The 15,860-nt window shown below is 38.4% G+C and overlaps 1 protein-coding gene across 20 annotated transcripts in view; it reads left to right on the top strand.

Annotated features, from left to right (window-relative positions):
* RIMS1 (regulating synaptic membrane exocytosis 1) overlaps positions 1-11,333 on the top strand; it is a 306,477-nt gene extending 295,144 nt beyond the window's left edge. For all 20 annotated transcript variants that reach the window (XM_059469483.1, XM_059469463.1, XM_059469472.1 and 17 more), the window contains 5 exons: positions 1,642-1,783; positions 5,270-5,382; positions 7,779-7,880; positions 8,563-8,702; positions 9,102-11,333. In XM_059469483.1, the coding sequence (XP_059325466.1) occupies positions 1,642-1,783; positions 5,270-5,382; positions 7,779-7,880; positions 8,563-8,702; positions 9,102-9,320 (716 nt within the window). In that variant the 3' untranslated portion in view covers positions 9,321-11,333. The remainder of the gene's footprint in view (positions 1-1,641; positions 1,784-5,269; positions 5,383-7,778; positions 7,881-8,562; positions 8,703-9,101) is intronic.
* The last annotated feature ends 4,527 nt before the right edge of the window (positions 11,334-15,860 follow it).

The following is a 15,860-nucleotide window of genomic DNA, read 5'->3' as shown; positions in this document are numbered from 1 at the left end:
GCTTAAGAGGGAAACCTCAGCCCCTTTCACTGTGGGCATGTCTCCTCTAAGCCCAATATAGTAATTCTTTCACTTTGGCCGTGTTTGCTGTTTCCCTGAGAGCTTCAGAGAGGTTACTCTTATAGCTCTATGTTATGATTTCTCCTTGCCCTGCACCAGCTCTGCAGACGTAAAGAGCAAGGGCCAGCTGATCTCCACAGCATGTTTGAACACCCTGGGAATGGGCAGGCTGTGTGGGGGCTACAAAAGTCTTATTGTGATGAATAAGATCTGTCAAGATCTGTCAGTTTCAAACATCAACAATGTGCGACAGAAAGGGGAAATTTTTTTCAGAGCAATTCAGTCTCCACAGCAAGTGGAGATGGAAGAAATATTTGCTTTTCATCTGTTTACCTGAGCAGATCATGAAAAATATGCATGCAGACTTTCCAGGGGGAAATAAAGGAGTGCTGAAATGAAGGAGTTAATGCAGAAGAATGTTGTAGCATGTGCTTACGTGAAACTTTGTCAAATCTATTACTTTCTGGGAGAAAGTAATGTTACCCATTGAACTTTCAGTACATATTTTGAACTATATTGAAGAAAAACACGACAATGAGTTTGAAGACAACACATTTTATTGCATCACATGGAAGCTTTGGTGGAAGAAATTTAAAGATCATTGAGAACAACTATCATCATCTAGAAGACTAATTTCTGCTGTGTGACTGCAGAATTCACTTTAGATCAGCCATAATGCATAGAGAACCTGTAAAGGACTGGAAGCTCTTCTTGCTCAAGGGAAACATGAAAACTTCCAGGTGAAACTCAAATTGCATTTTAAAGGATGTGGGATAGAAGCTTTACCAAATGGATGAAGTCTTTAAACCATTTCAAAATATTTACATTACTTTCTAATCCTACAGTTGCAAGCCTAGAGTCTGACTGCCCAGAGAGGTTGTGGAGTCTCCTCACTGGAAATATTCAAGAACTATTTGGACACAATCCTGTGCAATGGGTTCTAGGAAGCAGGGAAGTTGAGACAGATGCTCCACTGTGGTCCTGTCCAGCTTAACTATTCTGTGGTTTCCCAAACAAATTCCCCAAGAGTTCTTTCTGTTTCAGAACTGCTGAGATCATATGTTCTGTAAAGTCTACTGTTTAGTTTAAAGACATTTTGTGGTGAGAAGTAAGATTTTGCCAAGTCAAAATACATTATTATATTTTTGATATTAAGTATCTTAGTATTTATCATTTTTCTGTGGAATGCATAAAGGATATTTTCCCTTTTTTATATTTGCTGTGAGAATTGTGTCTTCTTTTGCAGTCACTGAACCTAGCAAGGTGACTAGAGGCATATTACCAAGTTTGTGATTAGTAGACAGTATCACAACCTGTCTACATTCCAACTGTGTAAAGGCTATTAACAAGACATCTAATTTTTAACAGTTTGCCCTAATAAAGATCTTCAGGTTGCAGCCTTTTAAAGAGAAGTCATTTCCAGTTTGTAACTGAGGAAGAGAGATTGGTTCTTCAATCAGAATAGTCTTTTTATGTTAGTAAATGAGAATGACCAAGTCAAATCACCGTTCTTGGGTGAAAACTGCAAGAGAAGGCCTTGCTGTGTTATTCTAACTGTTGCTTCTTTTTCTCTGCTTTCAGAGGCTGGCAGCAAGAAGCTAAAGAGCACGATACAGAGAAGCACAGAAACAGGAATGGCAGCAGAGATGAGAAGTCGTATGGTTCGACAGCCAAGTCGAGAATCCACTGACGGCAGCATAAATAGTTACAGCTCCGAGGGCAAGTAAGTGGCATTAAAAATATCAGTAATGTAGGAGATGTTTCTAATGAAGTAGAAGTTTCTTTTCCATTACTTGGGATGTCTCAAACTCTAGCTGAAGGGAGTAGCTCTGTGTAAAGATTCTTCCTCTTGAAACATTTGAAAAACTGAACTATTTCAGGTACATAACACAAATTTCATGGAAATTGAAATTGAGACAGAACTTCTTAAGAATTCTTATTTTCCCTGTCACCCAGTGAGGCATTTTGTTCATCAAAAAACAACTAAATTAAGACTGCATTATTCAAAACAAAACACAGGGGTGCTTTTTCTTTGAGATACGTTTGGATTACCTCATAGTTAAACTTCAGATGTTGTATATGAATCCCTGTGATATGAAACTCTGTTCAGTAGTACTAGATACAAAGAAAGTTTAATTTGGAGTTTTTCCAAGTCTTTTATTAAGAGCTGTAAACCCAGAGCCCAGCTGCCCCATCAGCTGAAGTCAGACAGCTGTGGGGAATGGGGCAGCTGTTTCCATTCACTGCTGAAGATTGATATGTAGAAAAGGAGAACAAAAATGAAACAAAAACATGCAGGAATATTCCAGCATCCTCACAGTTCTCAGTGGGACTCTTACTGCATGTGTCAAGGTGTAGTGGTTACCAGGGCATTCTTAGAAGATGACTCCCCAAATAAAGGGGAAAATGGGGGTGGGCAAATGCACTGTTATAGACCTGGAAAAAAATGAGATTTGGACTTCTTGGCTTCACTTTTTTGTATGCTTACTGTGTTACCACAATTGCTATTGCATATTGTATGAGGCACAAAGAGCCAAGGCTGCTGTGGTGGCAGTGGCAAGGATCTGTTTAAAGGTGCCTCCATCATCAGATCTTCTCACAACTCTAATTTCTTTTGCAACACTGGAACAGGTTGCCCAGAGAAATTGTGGATAGGCTTATCATCAGGAGTGTTCACAGCCAGGTTAGATGGGGCTTTGAACTACCTGATCTAGTGAAAGGTGTCCTTGTGCATGGCACAGGCATCAAAACTTGATTTTTATGGTGCCTTCAAACCCAAACCATTCTATAGTTCTATGATAATGCTAAGACTTTTAAGAGCCATGTAAGAAAAATAGGCTCCATCATCACTAATTCAAAACCAAAGCAGATAAAGACTAGATGAAGAATGAGGGACAAGAGTAAAATATCCCAGTGATTTCCCCATTATGATTCCTTGACTGGCCATTACTTCTACCTTTTCAACACTTCACCCTGCCATTCTCCTTCCCTTCTCTTAGGCTGGAGTGTCAATCTGTAGGGCACCAGTTACTCACCTTGGTGACAAAGGGCCAAATAAACTGGACCCTTTAGGGAGGAGCTGGGGCAGCCTGTTTCCCTGGTTGGCAGTGGAGAGGAAAGGTGGGAGCCCAGCACTAAGGCTGAGGACATTTTCAGTGGAACAGCTTAATCCTCTGTTCCACCCTCATCGTGTGTAAATAGATTGGGCAGGGCTGGGGCAGCCAAGGTCTGGATATGGAGGTCGCAACAGACATCTGCAGGACAGAAAGGTAGAGCCATAAATTGCTGATTTGAGAATCAGCCTCTGAGTAAGGCAGTGATGAAAGCAAGCTTGAGAAGTGAACTGAGTGCTTGCACCCCAGGTACCTTGTCATGTTCTTTTGCTTGACCCTTAATGGATTAGAATTAATACACGTTAAGATTAATGTGTACTTCCAACCTTCATTATCATATGTATAGCCAGAAGTGTGATCTCAAGGGAATATTTTCAATGTTGTTAGTCAGCCTGTGCCAAAATGTAACAAATTTTTGGAAAAAAGGCCAATGAAACAAGCAAGAAACATCTCATAGCAGATGCAAGAGTGAAAGGATAGTGCCAGTGGGGAAAGAAGCAGATAGTATCTTGATCTTGAACTGAAAACACTGAGATTCTTTTCTTCCTCCAACTAAAGAAACCATATTTTTAAAAAAAATCCAAACTAAATTTCTGTGAAAAAGCTTACCTTTTGGAAAATAACGAATTTTCTAAACAAAAACGCTGTGCCAAGGTAATGGCATGAAGCTGAATCAGGGGAGATTTAGGTTAGATGTTAGAAAATGTTTTTCTGCCCAGAGAGTGGTCACAGCAACAAGCCTGACTGAGTTCAAGAAGTGTTTGGACGATGCTCTCAAGCACTTGGTGAGATTTTTGGGGCTGTCCTGTGCAGGGCCAGGAGTCAGACTTTGATGATCCTTGTGGGTCCTTTCCATCTCAGGCTAGTTTATGATTCTATATATTTTCTGACCAGCTTTAGTCACTGACAGTCAATAAGTTTAATGCAGGCACAGAAAGAACAGTTAGTCTTCAAGAAAGGAATGGACTTTTTTTATGCAACTACTAGGTTTACAAAGAACTGTGGACTGAATGGCTGAAACACACAAGGCTGATGTGCAGAAACTAAAGCTTTTAATTGTATGTGCTTTTGGATTTATTAGGAAGTTTGTTGTTATTTTTGCAGTCTAATAGGGAATTTCGTTTGAGGAAGAAGAAGAAGTGGTGGATGGCCTGCTGGAGAATACGTTGTCTACACTTGGTTCAGAGACTGTTCTTTTACTTCTCATAATTTTTTAAGGAAGTCAAAGCAGAGTCTTCCCACCATGGATCACTCTTTCTCTCTCTCTTTGTTTTTTACTTTTGTTGTTGTTTGGAGACTGTATATCTATTAAAAAAAAACAAAAAAGTGGACACTATGGAATATAAGGAAGCAGCTTGGCAAAGTACACATTATAGCATCATAGAATAGCTTGAGTTGGAAAGGACCTGTGAAGGTAATTTAGTCTAACCCCCTGCCCTGGGGAGGCCATCTTCAAGATGAAGTTGCTCAAAGCCCTGTCTAACCTCGCCTTGAATGTTTCCATATACACTGTGCTGATGTGTTCAGTTTGTATTGTGACAGAGTGGGGGAGCAACTGCAGATACAGATTTGTCTGCCAAAATATTTTGGCTAGAGAGTGGCATTAGGTTTAGCTCTAATCACCACTACTGCTACTACCTGCCAGTTTACAGCTTCATTAAACAGCTGCAGCTGTTTAATGTATAATTTAGTGTATACATCTGTTTTCCCTGTTTGTTCTAAGTGATGCAGATGGGGTTTGGATCAATGTAAATCACACACTCACTAATGAAGAACAGGCTATGAAATTTCATGAAGCTTTTTATATTCTCTCATACAAGGTCATTCTTAGTTTTTTTACCTATGAACCTCTTCACTGCTCCTGGAGACCTCCTTAGCAAGACCTATTTTATGGACTACTTCAAGTTGATGTGCAGAGTTTCTCTACACTGCTTTGGGGTCCCTGGGAAACAGATAATTCCTGATGCTGCAGAATGATTTGTGGTTGTGCATCCTGAGCTGCTTGCCTTGTATCAGTAGTACTTTTGTGGTAAATACTGTAGGATGACAGAAATCAATCCTGTTCTTATGCTTAGCCAGCTTCTATTTTGTTTCAGCTTAATATTTCCTGGAGTACGGCTGGGCGCTGACAGTCAGTTCAGTGATTTCCTCGATGGCCTGGGACCTGCACAGTTAGTAGGCCGACAAACACTAGCAACCCCTGCCATGGGTAAGCATGATATGTTCTCCTCTGTTAAATGAATAAGACAACTAACTAATGCACACACTGGCAGACTACAGCACCAAAAGGATTTTTACCAAATGTCTTCCTTCATTGTCAACATGAAGGTCCTATCTGCAGTCACTGATGTTCCTATCATGGCAGCACCCAAAGAGGGGTGAAAAACTATTTGTACCATTTGAGGTACTGGCTAATCTTATTTGCAGTTTGAAGACAGGGGTTTTACTTCCCACACAAAAGTATTGTGACTTCTCCTGTCGTATTTCGCTGCAAAATCTCAACTGCTCAGAGTTCATATTTACTTGACACAGATTATATTGGATGTGACAGAGGGTTTCTGGCCAAACCACATTTTTCCAAATTTATTTCATCTAACTCCAGAAAGTGAAACTTCTGGAAACATTTGCAATGATCAACAATCAGTCAGTGATAAAGCCAGTGATTGTCATGAGTGACACAAAGTCCTTTTCTACAACAGCTGCTGGGGGCTATCTGTGATGTTCTCTGTTTTCCAGACCAGTCTGCAATTTCCTTTACCAGCATTAGCTGTAGCTTGTTTATGAACAGGGTATGAGTTGTAGAAGGAGTAACAGAGTGCAAAACTGTGTAATAAGTATCTTTGGACACATTTGGGGATGGAGTTTTTTTAATTTTTTTTGCTTATATATGAGCAGTTCTTAGACATGCTTTAGGATGCTAATTGAGGAGTCCTTGATCCAATAATAGTGATGATATTTCTCCTATTAATAATACTAGTAATATTATCTGGTACTAGTAATAATATTTCTCCTGCTGGATATTATAAATGGCCAATGCTTCAATACAACTGTCGTGGTAAACCAGCTTTAGGAAGCGCTACTGAGACACATCTGAAAAAGGAGAGAGAAACAGAAAAAAAAAATTGCATAAAAGAGTGTTCCCTTCCCAACTGATGAGCAGAAGGAAAACTATATTGAGAATGCTTTGAACACCCTCTAAGGCAAAACTTGCTGTAAAAAATTCAAATGACTGCTACTAAAGCATTCATAAAACATTGAACTTATTAAATTAACATTTTTATTATTATTTTGGAAGAAAATATATTAGTGAGATTATTTTTCCAATAAATATCTAAATGGCTTTATTGGCATGCATATAAGTGTCTACACTTCCTCTGTTTCTTTTTTTAATCTTGTTTTGTGACTAAAGATTTTTCTGCAGATAACTTGAGTAAAACGTTTATTTTGACTTCTTTAGAACTTTATCTACAATAGGCTCAAGTAGATAGTGCTTTTGGCCCACAAAAAGCACTCCACCGGGGTTTTAAACAATTTTTAGAAGATCTGCTCTGTGCTGTCCTTTCATTAGTGACGATTTGAAGATGTTTGGATTATCGCTCCCCCTTCTGGTTACCTGTTGCATGTTTTATTGTGGATATGAGACAGAGATGTGCTATTAAAAAGGCTTGTTGGAACTTTCCTTTGAACTATTTTTAGTGCAAAACATGTTTATTCAAGCAAAGTTTAATTGATAAAACAATCTTTGTTGCTTTTCTGTCATACCTCACATACCAAGGTATAAACACTGCTTTCATATGCTGTTAGAGAAACATGAAAATCTCATGCCTAATTAATTTCAAAATGCTGTTTCTCTAAATCCATACCCCAAATTCTATAATTCAAGATCAGCTATTTCTGATTTTTTTTTAGACAATCAGAGCTTACATATCAAATATATATGTTCTCACATGTTTCATGGATGTAGTTCATTTATTTGCTCAAGTATCATGTAGCTGCTCATGTCATACTGTGCATTTTTTATTCTAAATGGCCTATTTTAATCTAAGTTAGATTTCTACTCAGCTGATTCCATGATATATGAAAGTACAGAGATACAATGTTTTGAGCATCAGTACATAGTTTACTGCCCTTGTATTTTATTGATCTAGATCAGAATAGTGCTTCGTCTCAGAGTAAGCAGTTCCCTTTTTCTGCAGGAAATGTCATTTGTCAAAACTCAGGCAAGGAAACAAGTTTGACTGTTAAGAAATGAAAACAGTTTCTTTTTTAACATGTTGTGACATTTTAGTCACACCAAAAATGTGTGTGGAATATTGATAAAAGTTGAAAAATTGTCACCTGTGTGCTTGGTGGAGACTTTTGAAGAAAAAATACCTCTTTTTAGCTGGTATGAACTGTATACCTGGAGAGGGAACCATGCTCCCTAAGTAAATATTATTTCATCCCTGTTTAAGGATGGAGAAGCTAAAGGATCATCAGGAGACACAACAAGCACAGTAATGCAGAAGAATAATATAAAACTAGTCTTTCTCTTTCTCACTCATACCTTCCCTCCTGTGCTGTACTCCTTCTCTAAAATGCGGGCTTCTTTCTTCTCCCTCTCAGGTGACATCCAGATTGGAATGGTGGATAAAAAAGGCCAGTTAGAAGTAGAAGTCATTAGAGCCCGTGGTCTCATCCAAAAACCTGGCTCCAAATCTACCCCAGGTATGGAAAAAAACTGTACACAGCAGTGCTTCAAAAAGGGAGCAGCTTATGCTAGTGTTCCTGTCAGTGTCAATAATTTACATAATGTATATTGTAATAATACTGTATCGTTTTTTATAAGGACATTTGCTGAAGTTCTAGTTACCTATAGAAACAATTATTGAGGAGATTTAGAATCAATACCCCAACCACTGCTTATTGAAAACCTGGAACAGTTCTTTTAGATAACATTTAGTGAAGATGGTACTTTGCAATCTCTTTAGGAGCTAGAGATGAAAGTGCAATTCGTGTCTGTGTCATTGGAGTGGCAAAGTCTTAAAGGTTCCTTTTGCTTTGAACTATCTCTGACCCTGAGCCTTTACAGAGAATCCAAAATAGCTGTCAGTGACAGCTAACTTCTGGAAAAAGAAAATGTTTTTAAAATGACTGACATGAAGTGTAATTGTTGTTAGCAAGATCTTAGATCATTACATTCAAAGTTTATGAAAATCAAATTGATTTCTTGTGGGCTGTGTCATCCTTTTTATTAATATAATTGTATTCAGATTATACAATTGTGAAGATAAAATGAAAATAATGTGTGTCATTTTCTTTCTACTCTGCTTCCTTTTAAGGCATTTTTCCTCCATTTCAGATGTGCACTGTAAGTCCAAACATAACATTCTTGATGTTCTGTTTGCAGCTCCGTATGTTAAAGTGTATTTACTGGAAAATGGAGCATGTATAGCTAAGAAGAAGACAAGAATTGCAAGGAAGACGCTTGATCCTCTGTACCAACAGACACTGGTTTTTGAGGAAAGTCCACAGGGTAAAGTCCTTCAGGTGAGTTTCTTCTTAATCGCATTTTAGGCTGTCATTTGGGGAATCGCTTGCATGTTCACTTAAATTTAACGAGTATGTGTAAATCCATTCCAACTCACTAAGCATTTAATTTTATAAATACCATTACAGACATCCTTGTGGCTTGTGGTTTCAGAGTTGCAAAATGTCTTATTGCATTAAACATTTCTCTTTTGTTGACTGTTGTTCCTGCCTTGCCATGAGGTTTTCCCATGAAAGGGAAGCAGTCATTCACTTCATTCACTCTTGAGAATAACATTGTCCTTACATTAACACATATAACAACAAGAGTGGATATACATAAGCACAGGTTTAAGTATATAATCCTGTATAAGCATGGATTTAAGGACAATCATGAACCTTGATTTTATGTTCTTCCAGGTAATAGTCTGGGGAGACTATGGCCGAATGGACCACAAATGCTTCATGGGAGTTGCCCAGATCCTTCTGGAGGAACTGGATCTGTCCAGCGTGGTAATAGGCTGGTATAAATTATTTCCACCTTCATCACTAGTGGATCCAACATTGACTCCCCTGACACGTAGGGCTTCCCAGTCATCTCTGGAAAGTTCAACTGGGCCTCCCTGCATTAGATCATAGTAGCAGGTGCTGTCTATTCAAAACATCACCCAGGATAACAATTGGAACCAGATATTCACATGACAAGAAACACTGTTGGAGAGAGACAATCACTTCCGTTTTTGCTTGTAGTAGTTATCCAAACGTTTGTCTGTCTGTCGAGAGATGGCTTAAATTGACAGAAAAAAGGTATATCACATACAGCTAATCTATTAGCAGCTACCACTGATGCTTATAATGATTAAAAAAAAAAAAAAAGAAAGAAAGGAAAAATTAAAAAAGAGAGGGACATTTAGATTCGACCTAAGTCAAAGATGACCCAAACTGGAAGCTCTCACTCTGTTAACAATGTTGTTTTTTCACATTTTGAGAGAGCCCTCAAGCAGTGTTACCTTCCTGGTGTTTCATCAGTTTTTCTGTACTTGTCACTTCCACTAGTTTTTTGCCACGTGATTCTGCTAGTTTTGTAGAAGTCCTCACAATGCTAACAGAGACCCTTCCTTTCTTTTTCTAAACCAAACAAAAAAGGGCTGAAGCATATCTCTGTAAGCATCGTTAAAGTGTTCAACAGCCACAGTTACAATTCCAGCGAGTTCAAATAGTTCCTCAGTTCTGGTACTTACAAGTCTTTCACGTGGGAACCCAGAACAAATGACCAATCTAAGTTATATTCTTAAAAATAGAAATCATCACAGTGCCACTTTTTCTTTGTAAAAAGCAGATATGTTTGCATTATATATATATAAAATAATTTTTCTGTTTATGATGTTTTGCATGGAAGAATTTTGAAGAATTCTGCAGCTACTGCTGGGGACTGGTATAAAGCAGCTTTAGTCTTAATTTTGACATTGAATATGTTACTGGTAATGCAATTTTCCTCCTAGAATTGGAGAGGAAATACTCATGTTTCTGTGTATAAATGTATATTTGACTTCCCAAAATGTTGACCAGGAATGAATTGAGCATATGACACTTTCAGCTGTACCCAGGCTTCTCTGATGTGTGTCGCTTCAGACGCACCTGTGTGCCCTGGATAGAGCATGGTATGAGTTGTTCAATGTTTCACTGGAGATTCCAGTTGAAATATTCTGCACTTACTAATGTTTTTACCAAATTTTAGTTTACATTTCTTTGAGATGGATGCAAGCACAAGGCTTGATTTTTTAACGCAAGATATCTTACTTTTTGGAGAAAAAAAAATCAAATTTCAATTTGCTTTTTATTCATTTGAGTTCTTCTTGGCCTTGAAATCCCTTGTGATATTCTGTAAATGTGCGAAGAACTGCAGATTCCTGCAGGTGCATTGATATGTTTCCCCTCCTTTTACAGGCCATTGAATTTTGTGATCACACAAATAGAGCAGCATGACTTGGAACTGTTCAAAGCTGCATGCACGTTTTGTAAAAAGAGATGAAAAAAGGTTATTTAATAATGTATGTTAGTTCCACATAGGCCAGCTTGTATGTTGCATGTACTTGTACAGTTTGCTCGTAATTACTATACTGAAGTAACCAAGAAATCTAAGCCATCCATTTTTCTTATAGACATTTTGCAGGTTTTAGCCAGGCTAGGTCTGTGGGTCTGGTGCTAAATGTCTATAGATGGACTTTATTTTTTACCCTATGGAAAACGTGATGTAGTACGGACCAAATTCCTTCTGATAACTATTTTGGTGTAGATTCCTACTGTGGGGCTGTAACACATGTAGAAACTGTGTACACACTAGGTTTTAATTCATAGACATACTGCCTGCACCAAGTGAACTATTTATTATTACTCAACACATGGGAATTATTCTGCCCATCTTTCCATAGGGCACAGATTGGTTACTGCTCGACCTGCTGAGCAGGAAGAACTCAAGCATTGGTGCACTACTACTAGATCCTGTTCTGTCTTAGTGGACAAAAACCAACTAGCTATAATTCGATAGTATCTTTCTATTTTGACCACTTGTCTTAACACTCCCCTGTGCTTTTAAATGAACTTCCAACTCATGTTATGTAAACATGTTTAATAAAATTTCCTTTTCATGTCCAGTGTAGTAGTTGTGCTCTCTGTATGTTCTGAGGTTCATCTGTGATTCTGCTTGCTGCAGGACTGTGTGATACGTGTTAAGGAACAGTAAAATAAGTAATTTCTATGGTTCTTTTGATTGCTGTAATAGTGTATGTTGAAATCTGGGGCCAAAAACTGAGGCCTGGTGAAAGTCATGTTTGGTTGGCTTCCTTTTCCCTGAGAAAGCAGCCAAATTGTGCTCTCATTTGTTGAAGCAGGCAAATTGATGTTAAAAAATAAATTAGCAAAATTATTATCTATTGAAATCAAATCAGTTTGTTGGAGAGGAATGACGCTGTGGCTGCATGTAGTAGGGCAGCGGGGTGATATGAGTCAGGCACCAGGGCTCCACTTGGTGTGTGCTGAGCCTTTAAGATACAAGAACAACTACTGACCTTTGGCACTTTTTAAAACCATGAACATGCCCTTCTATTGGGATGCTGTTGTGAACAATGCTTTATAGAAATTTATCTGAGAGCAGAATTTGGCACTAAAATTTTGCTAGAGAAGCAAAGATGGTGTACTTTTATTTTTAGTTTTCCATGTCCCACAGATATCTGATCACAATTTAACTATAACATAACGACAGTATTGCCTCACTTTGAACACTTTTGTTTATTACTTTATTTAATTGATTACATGGTTAAGATACTGAAAAAAATGACTAATTAAACATGGTAAATCTCTGAACAAAAGGCATGTTATTCTGTGTGGTGGGAGTGATCTGTTTAAATACAGAATTTTTCATTCTGTTGCAAAAAGCCATCAACTTTATTAATCTCATTACTTTGACCACTATGTCTAATACTAGGACATCTTTTCCTTTCTGATCTTGAGAAATAAATGAAGTCCAGCATTCTGGACCATTGCTGATCTCCCCCTAGAGGACAGAAAATATGGCAGCAAAAGAACACGCTGAACTACTTCATTTATGGTGTTTCTGATGAAAAGGGATCATAAATGCCAAGATTTCAGGAATAAGGTAGTAGAGCACGCTAGGTCAGACAAGTTTTGTGCTGGACTCCTTTCCCAGGGACTGCTGCCTTTTAAAAACTCATTGCTGAGTGTTGGGATTATAATACACAAATAAATCAGCTGAAGTTCCCTCTTGGTTTTCCCTTAAGAAGGCAGTACTGCCTTATATACATGTCATGCAGGGGAAGAGCAAAGATTATTAAACTCATAATCCCTGTCATATTATCACATAATTCTTTTCTTTGTGATGCGTAAGTTCTAAATTTTATATTCAAATGCAAATTTATGTCCCTCTTTGTGGGTAAAGGAAGAAGCTTTTGGGTAAAGGAAGAAGCTTTTGGCCTTAACTTTTGTGTTAGAGAGGCATCAGAACTGCTGTCAGTGGATAGGAAAAAATAGAGCTTTACAACCTCATGTTTTCATAATTCACAGAGAAATTACATGTAGAGTTTGGCTGCCTGTTTTCTCAGAAGTCAGGTTCAGCCCAGATATACACAGAAGTCAAGTTCAGAGAGGGCTTTCAGTGGCTGTTCTGTGTCCCCCAAGATTTTACTCACAGCCTGTAACTTGTCCTCAATGAAGTTGTCTGTTTGCAGCTCCTGTGGAGTCATTTACTCCACTATATGCAGCCCATTTAAATCAAGGAAAAGGAGTTATGGGATTTTTACTCTTCTTTTGCCTTGAAGAAAGTCACCTGACAGTCTTCCTTTAAAGCCCCAAATGCTCATTCTATCATACCCTGCAAGCATAGCAGAAAGCAATCTGCAAGAAAGTTTACTGTTGTCAAAGGATAAGATTTCTTTCTCAAGCCAGATGATGAGCATTCTGGTTGTTGTAAGTGATTAAAAACTATTCTAACAATTATCAAGAGTAGAGTCTCAATACTTCTTCCAGTCCATTGGCTACTCTCTAGGAGAAGAAGAAAATGCACAGGTCATGTATGAATTTTCTCAGTGTCTGCAGGAATGACCACGTATGCTGGTGGTTAAATACCATGCTGATGAAAGAGGCTGTGTGTGGCAGGCATGTCACAGATCAAATGGTCTTCCGAGTTTTGTGATCCAAACTCCCCCCTGGGGTGCAGAGACAGGAGGGGAAACTGCCTTCTAGGTGATGCTAATGAATCAGCTGCAGACCCTGCTCTAATGAAATGCTCCTTAGTTAAGTATTTTCTAGTCATAGGTATGTTTTGAAGCCACAGTTTTGAATTGGGACATAAAACCTTATACTTTCTGCCTCGTCACGTCTTAGAAGGTACTGAGAGAAAGGGCATAAAGTTGTCAAAATCTGTAGACTGGAGTTTACCAATACAGAAATTCAAATAAGGCAAATATGCAGCTGTATGTTTACCTCTGTCAGTATGAGAATGGCATTCTCAAAAACCAAGTCTTTTGGAGGTTTCAGCTACTTGTTGCTAGAAGAGTGACACCTAAGGATTTCACAGAAAGTTTTAGATTGCCTCTGGAAAAATTGCCTTCAAAAGGTGATGAGCAGGAGCTCATTATTAGGATGCTCGTTGGACAACTCAGAATTATTTATTCTGATTGCTTTTAACATGTCTACAGCTTCAGAGCCCTGCCAAAATGCAGTTACAAATCAGCAGTGGCCCACGTGGTAAAGCAGTGGTCTGTAGTGGAAGGCTGTGTGGTATCACCCTCTGTGTGGTTTTTCACTAAGTCTGAAATCATTCATTTCATTCATATCAGTGAGATATACTGTGTGCCTTTAACAACCTAGTTATGGGTTTCTGAACTCATTTTATGATGAATTAAATAGGCGTAGGTGAAATTCCCCATTTCAAAGATATTGCATAAATACAGACAGAGCAGAATATAAATATTCAAAAAGCATTTGTGAGGCCCTTGGGGATATAAATGACATAAGAAGATTTCCTCTTCTCCTGGCTCCCAAAACATTTTTACACTGACAAGTATCAGGAAGAAATATCTTTTGTATTGAATCTTGTCGCCCTATTTCAGCTACAGACAAATAAAAGTTCCTGAGCCAAAGCAAAATGCTGATTTTTTTTTTTTTTTAGTTTGTGCCAACACCTATACAAAGAATTTCTAATAGAGAAGATGTCTCATGTTCCAGACTCTTCAGGAAATACAGCATCACTATCACCTCTGCATTTCCAGCACCTTGCCATCGTCTGGTCTGATTGGCCTAGGCTGCTTCATTGCAGCAGGTCTCCACAGAACCAAGGTGCCCACGTCCATGGTAGACCAGTGATTATAGAAGGCAGAATAAAAATTCCATTTAGAACAAGCTCATACAGAGGGCAGTAAGACAATCCTAGATATTTTAACAACTCTTGTCATGCAATTTAAACCAAAACTAAGATTTTCAAATTCAGCAAATATTGTAAAATAGCAATTCAATTAAATGTTACAGTATATACCAAAAAGATTTCTTTTAAAGTCTTTTAAAGATTTTAAAAATCTTTTAAAACTGTATTTGCATATTGCAGAAAGAGTGTCCACACAGAGGGGAAAAATGTAACAATATTACACTAACATGTAAGAATAAAAAAGATCTAATGCTATCTAATTCAGAGAGTGAGAGATAGCTTAGAGGGAAATGTTTTCTAAACATTAGTTACTGAGCAAAGTTAGAAGCCAAAGCCAGCAGCCGCATTACACTTGGGCTACTGTCTCTTAAAGTGGCTGCAAAAGAGAGAGCCCACAAACAGCATCCTCCAGTTTTAGAAACGGGTGCCTTTCTTCCAAAGTGACAGACAGGGTCTGAGATCATGTTAGCAACACTTCAACCCTTGAGTGCATAGGAATGGAAAAGCAACAACAACAAAAAACAAACAAACCAACAAAAATTTCAATAAAAAATAAAGGTTTAAAAAACATGCAGAATACTTTCTTAGGATTTTGAAGGCATGAGAATGGAGCCCTGAACCAGATAGAGAACATCTGGATTTGGAATGAGTCCCCAGGTATCCCTCATAGTACAGGTCAGCAGGACTGGATGTCTGTTAGCAGTCAGTGCTACAGAGGCAGCTTTTCCTAACGGAGCAGTTTTCATGTACAGCCTGCCCATGCTTTTTTCTTTGTAGATGGTCTGACACATGCAAAAAAAAGAGTTTTTTGCATCAGCTCTGATAAAGCTTCGTGTATGATGTTAAAGAAAGTCAGGTGATGGGTGAACCAGTAAGTCAGAAACAGCAGAGCAGAAGCCTGGGAAGCATAGGGGGGGAGGAAGGAAGGAACAGAAATGGTGCTTCTGTTCACCTGGGAGGACCAAAAAGGGAGACCCAGGGAAAAACTTATGGCATAATTGCTTGGTCCCTGTCTTTTTGATTGAAAGTCTCAAAAAGAAGTGGCTACTCTTTGAAGCCTTATAGATGCAGTGCACATCTTCCTGAAGGGTCAAGGGATTTGACCCAACTTCATTGCATTGGTATTGGAAACAGCAGGGCTTGTAAAAGTGATATCATACACGGTTAGTTGACAAGGTAGTGTAGGGTCATAGGTTGGACTTGATGATCTCAAAGGCCTTTTCCAACCTAGTTGATTCTGT

The sequence above is a fragment of the Ammospiza nelsoni genome, chromosome 3, assembly GCF_027579445.1.
Source record: "Ammospiza nelsoni isolate bAmmNel1 chromosome 3, bAmmNel1.pri, whole genome shotgun sequence".
Lineage (NCBI taxonomy): Eukaryota > Metazoa > Chordata > Aves > Passeriformes > Passerellidae > Ammospiza > Ammospiza nelsoni.
This window is presented reverse-complemented; position numbering and strand designations above follow the sequence as displayed.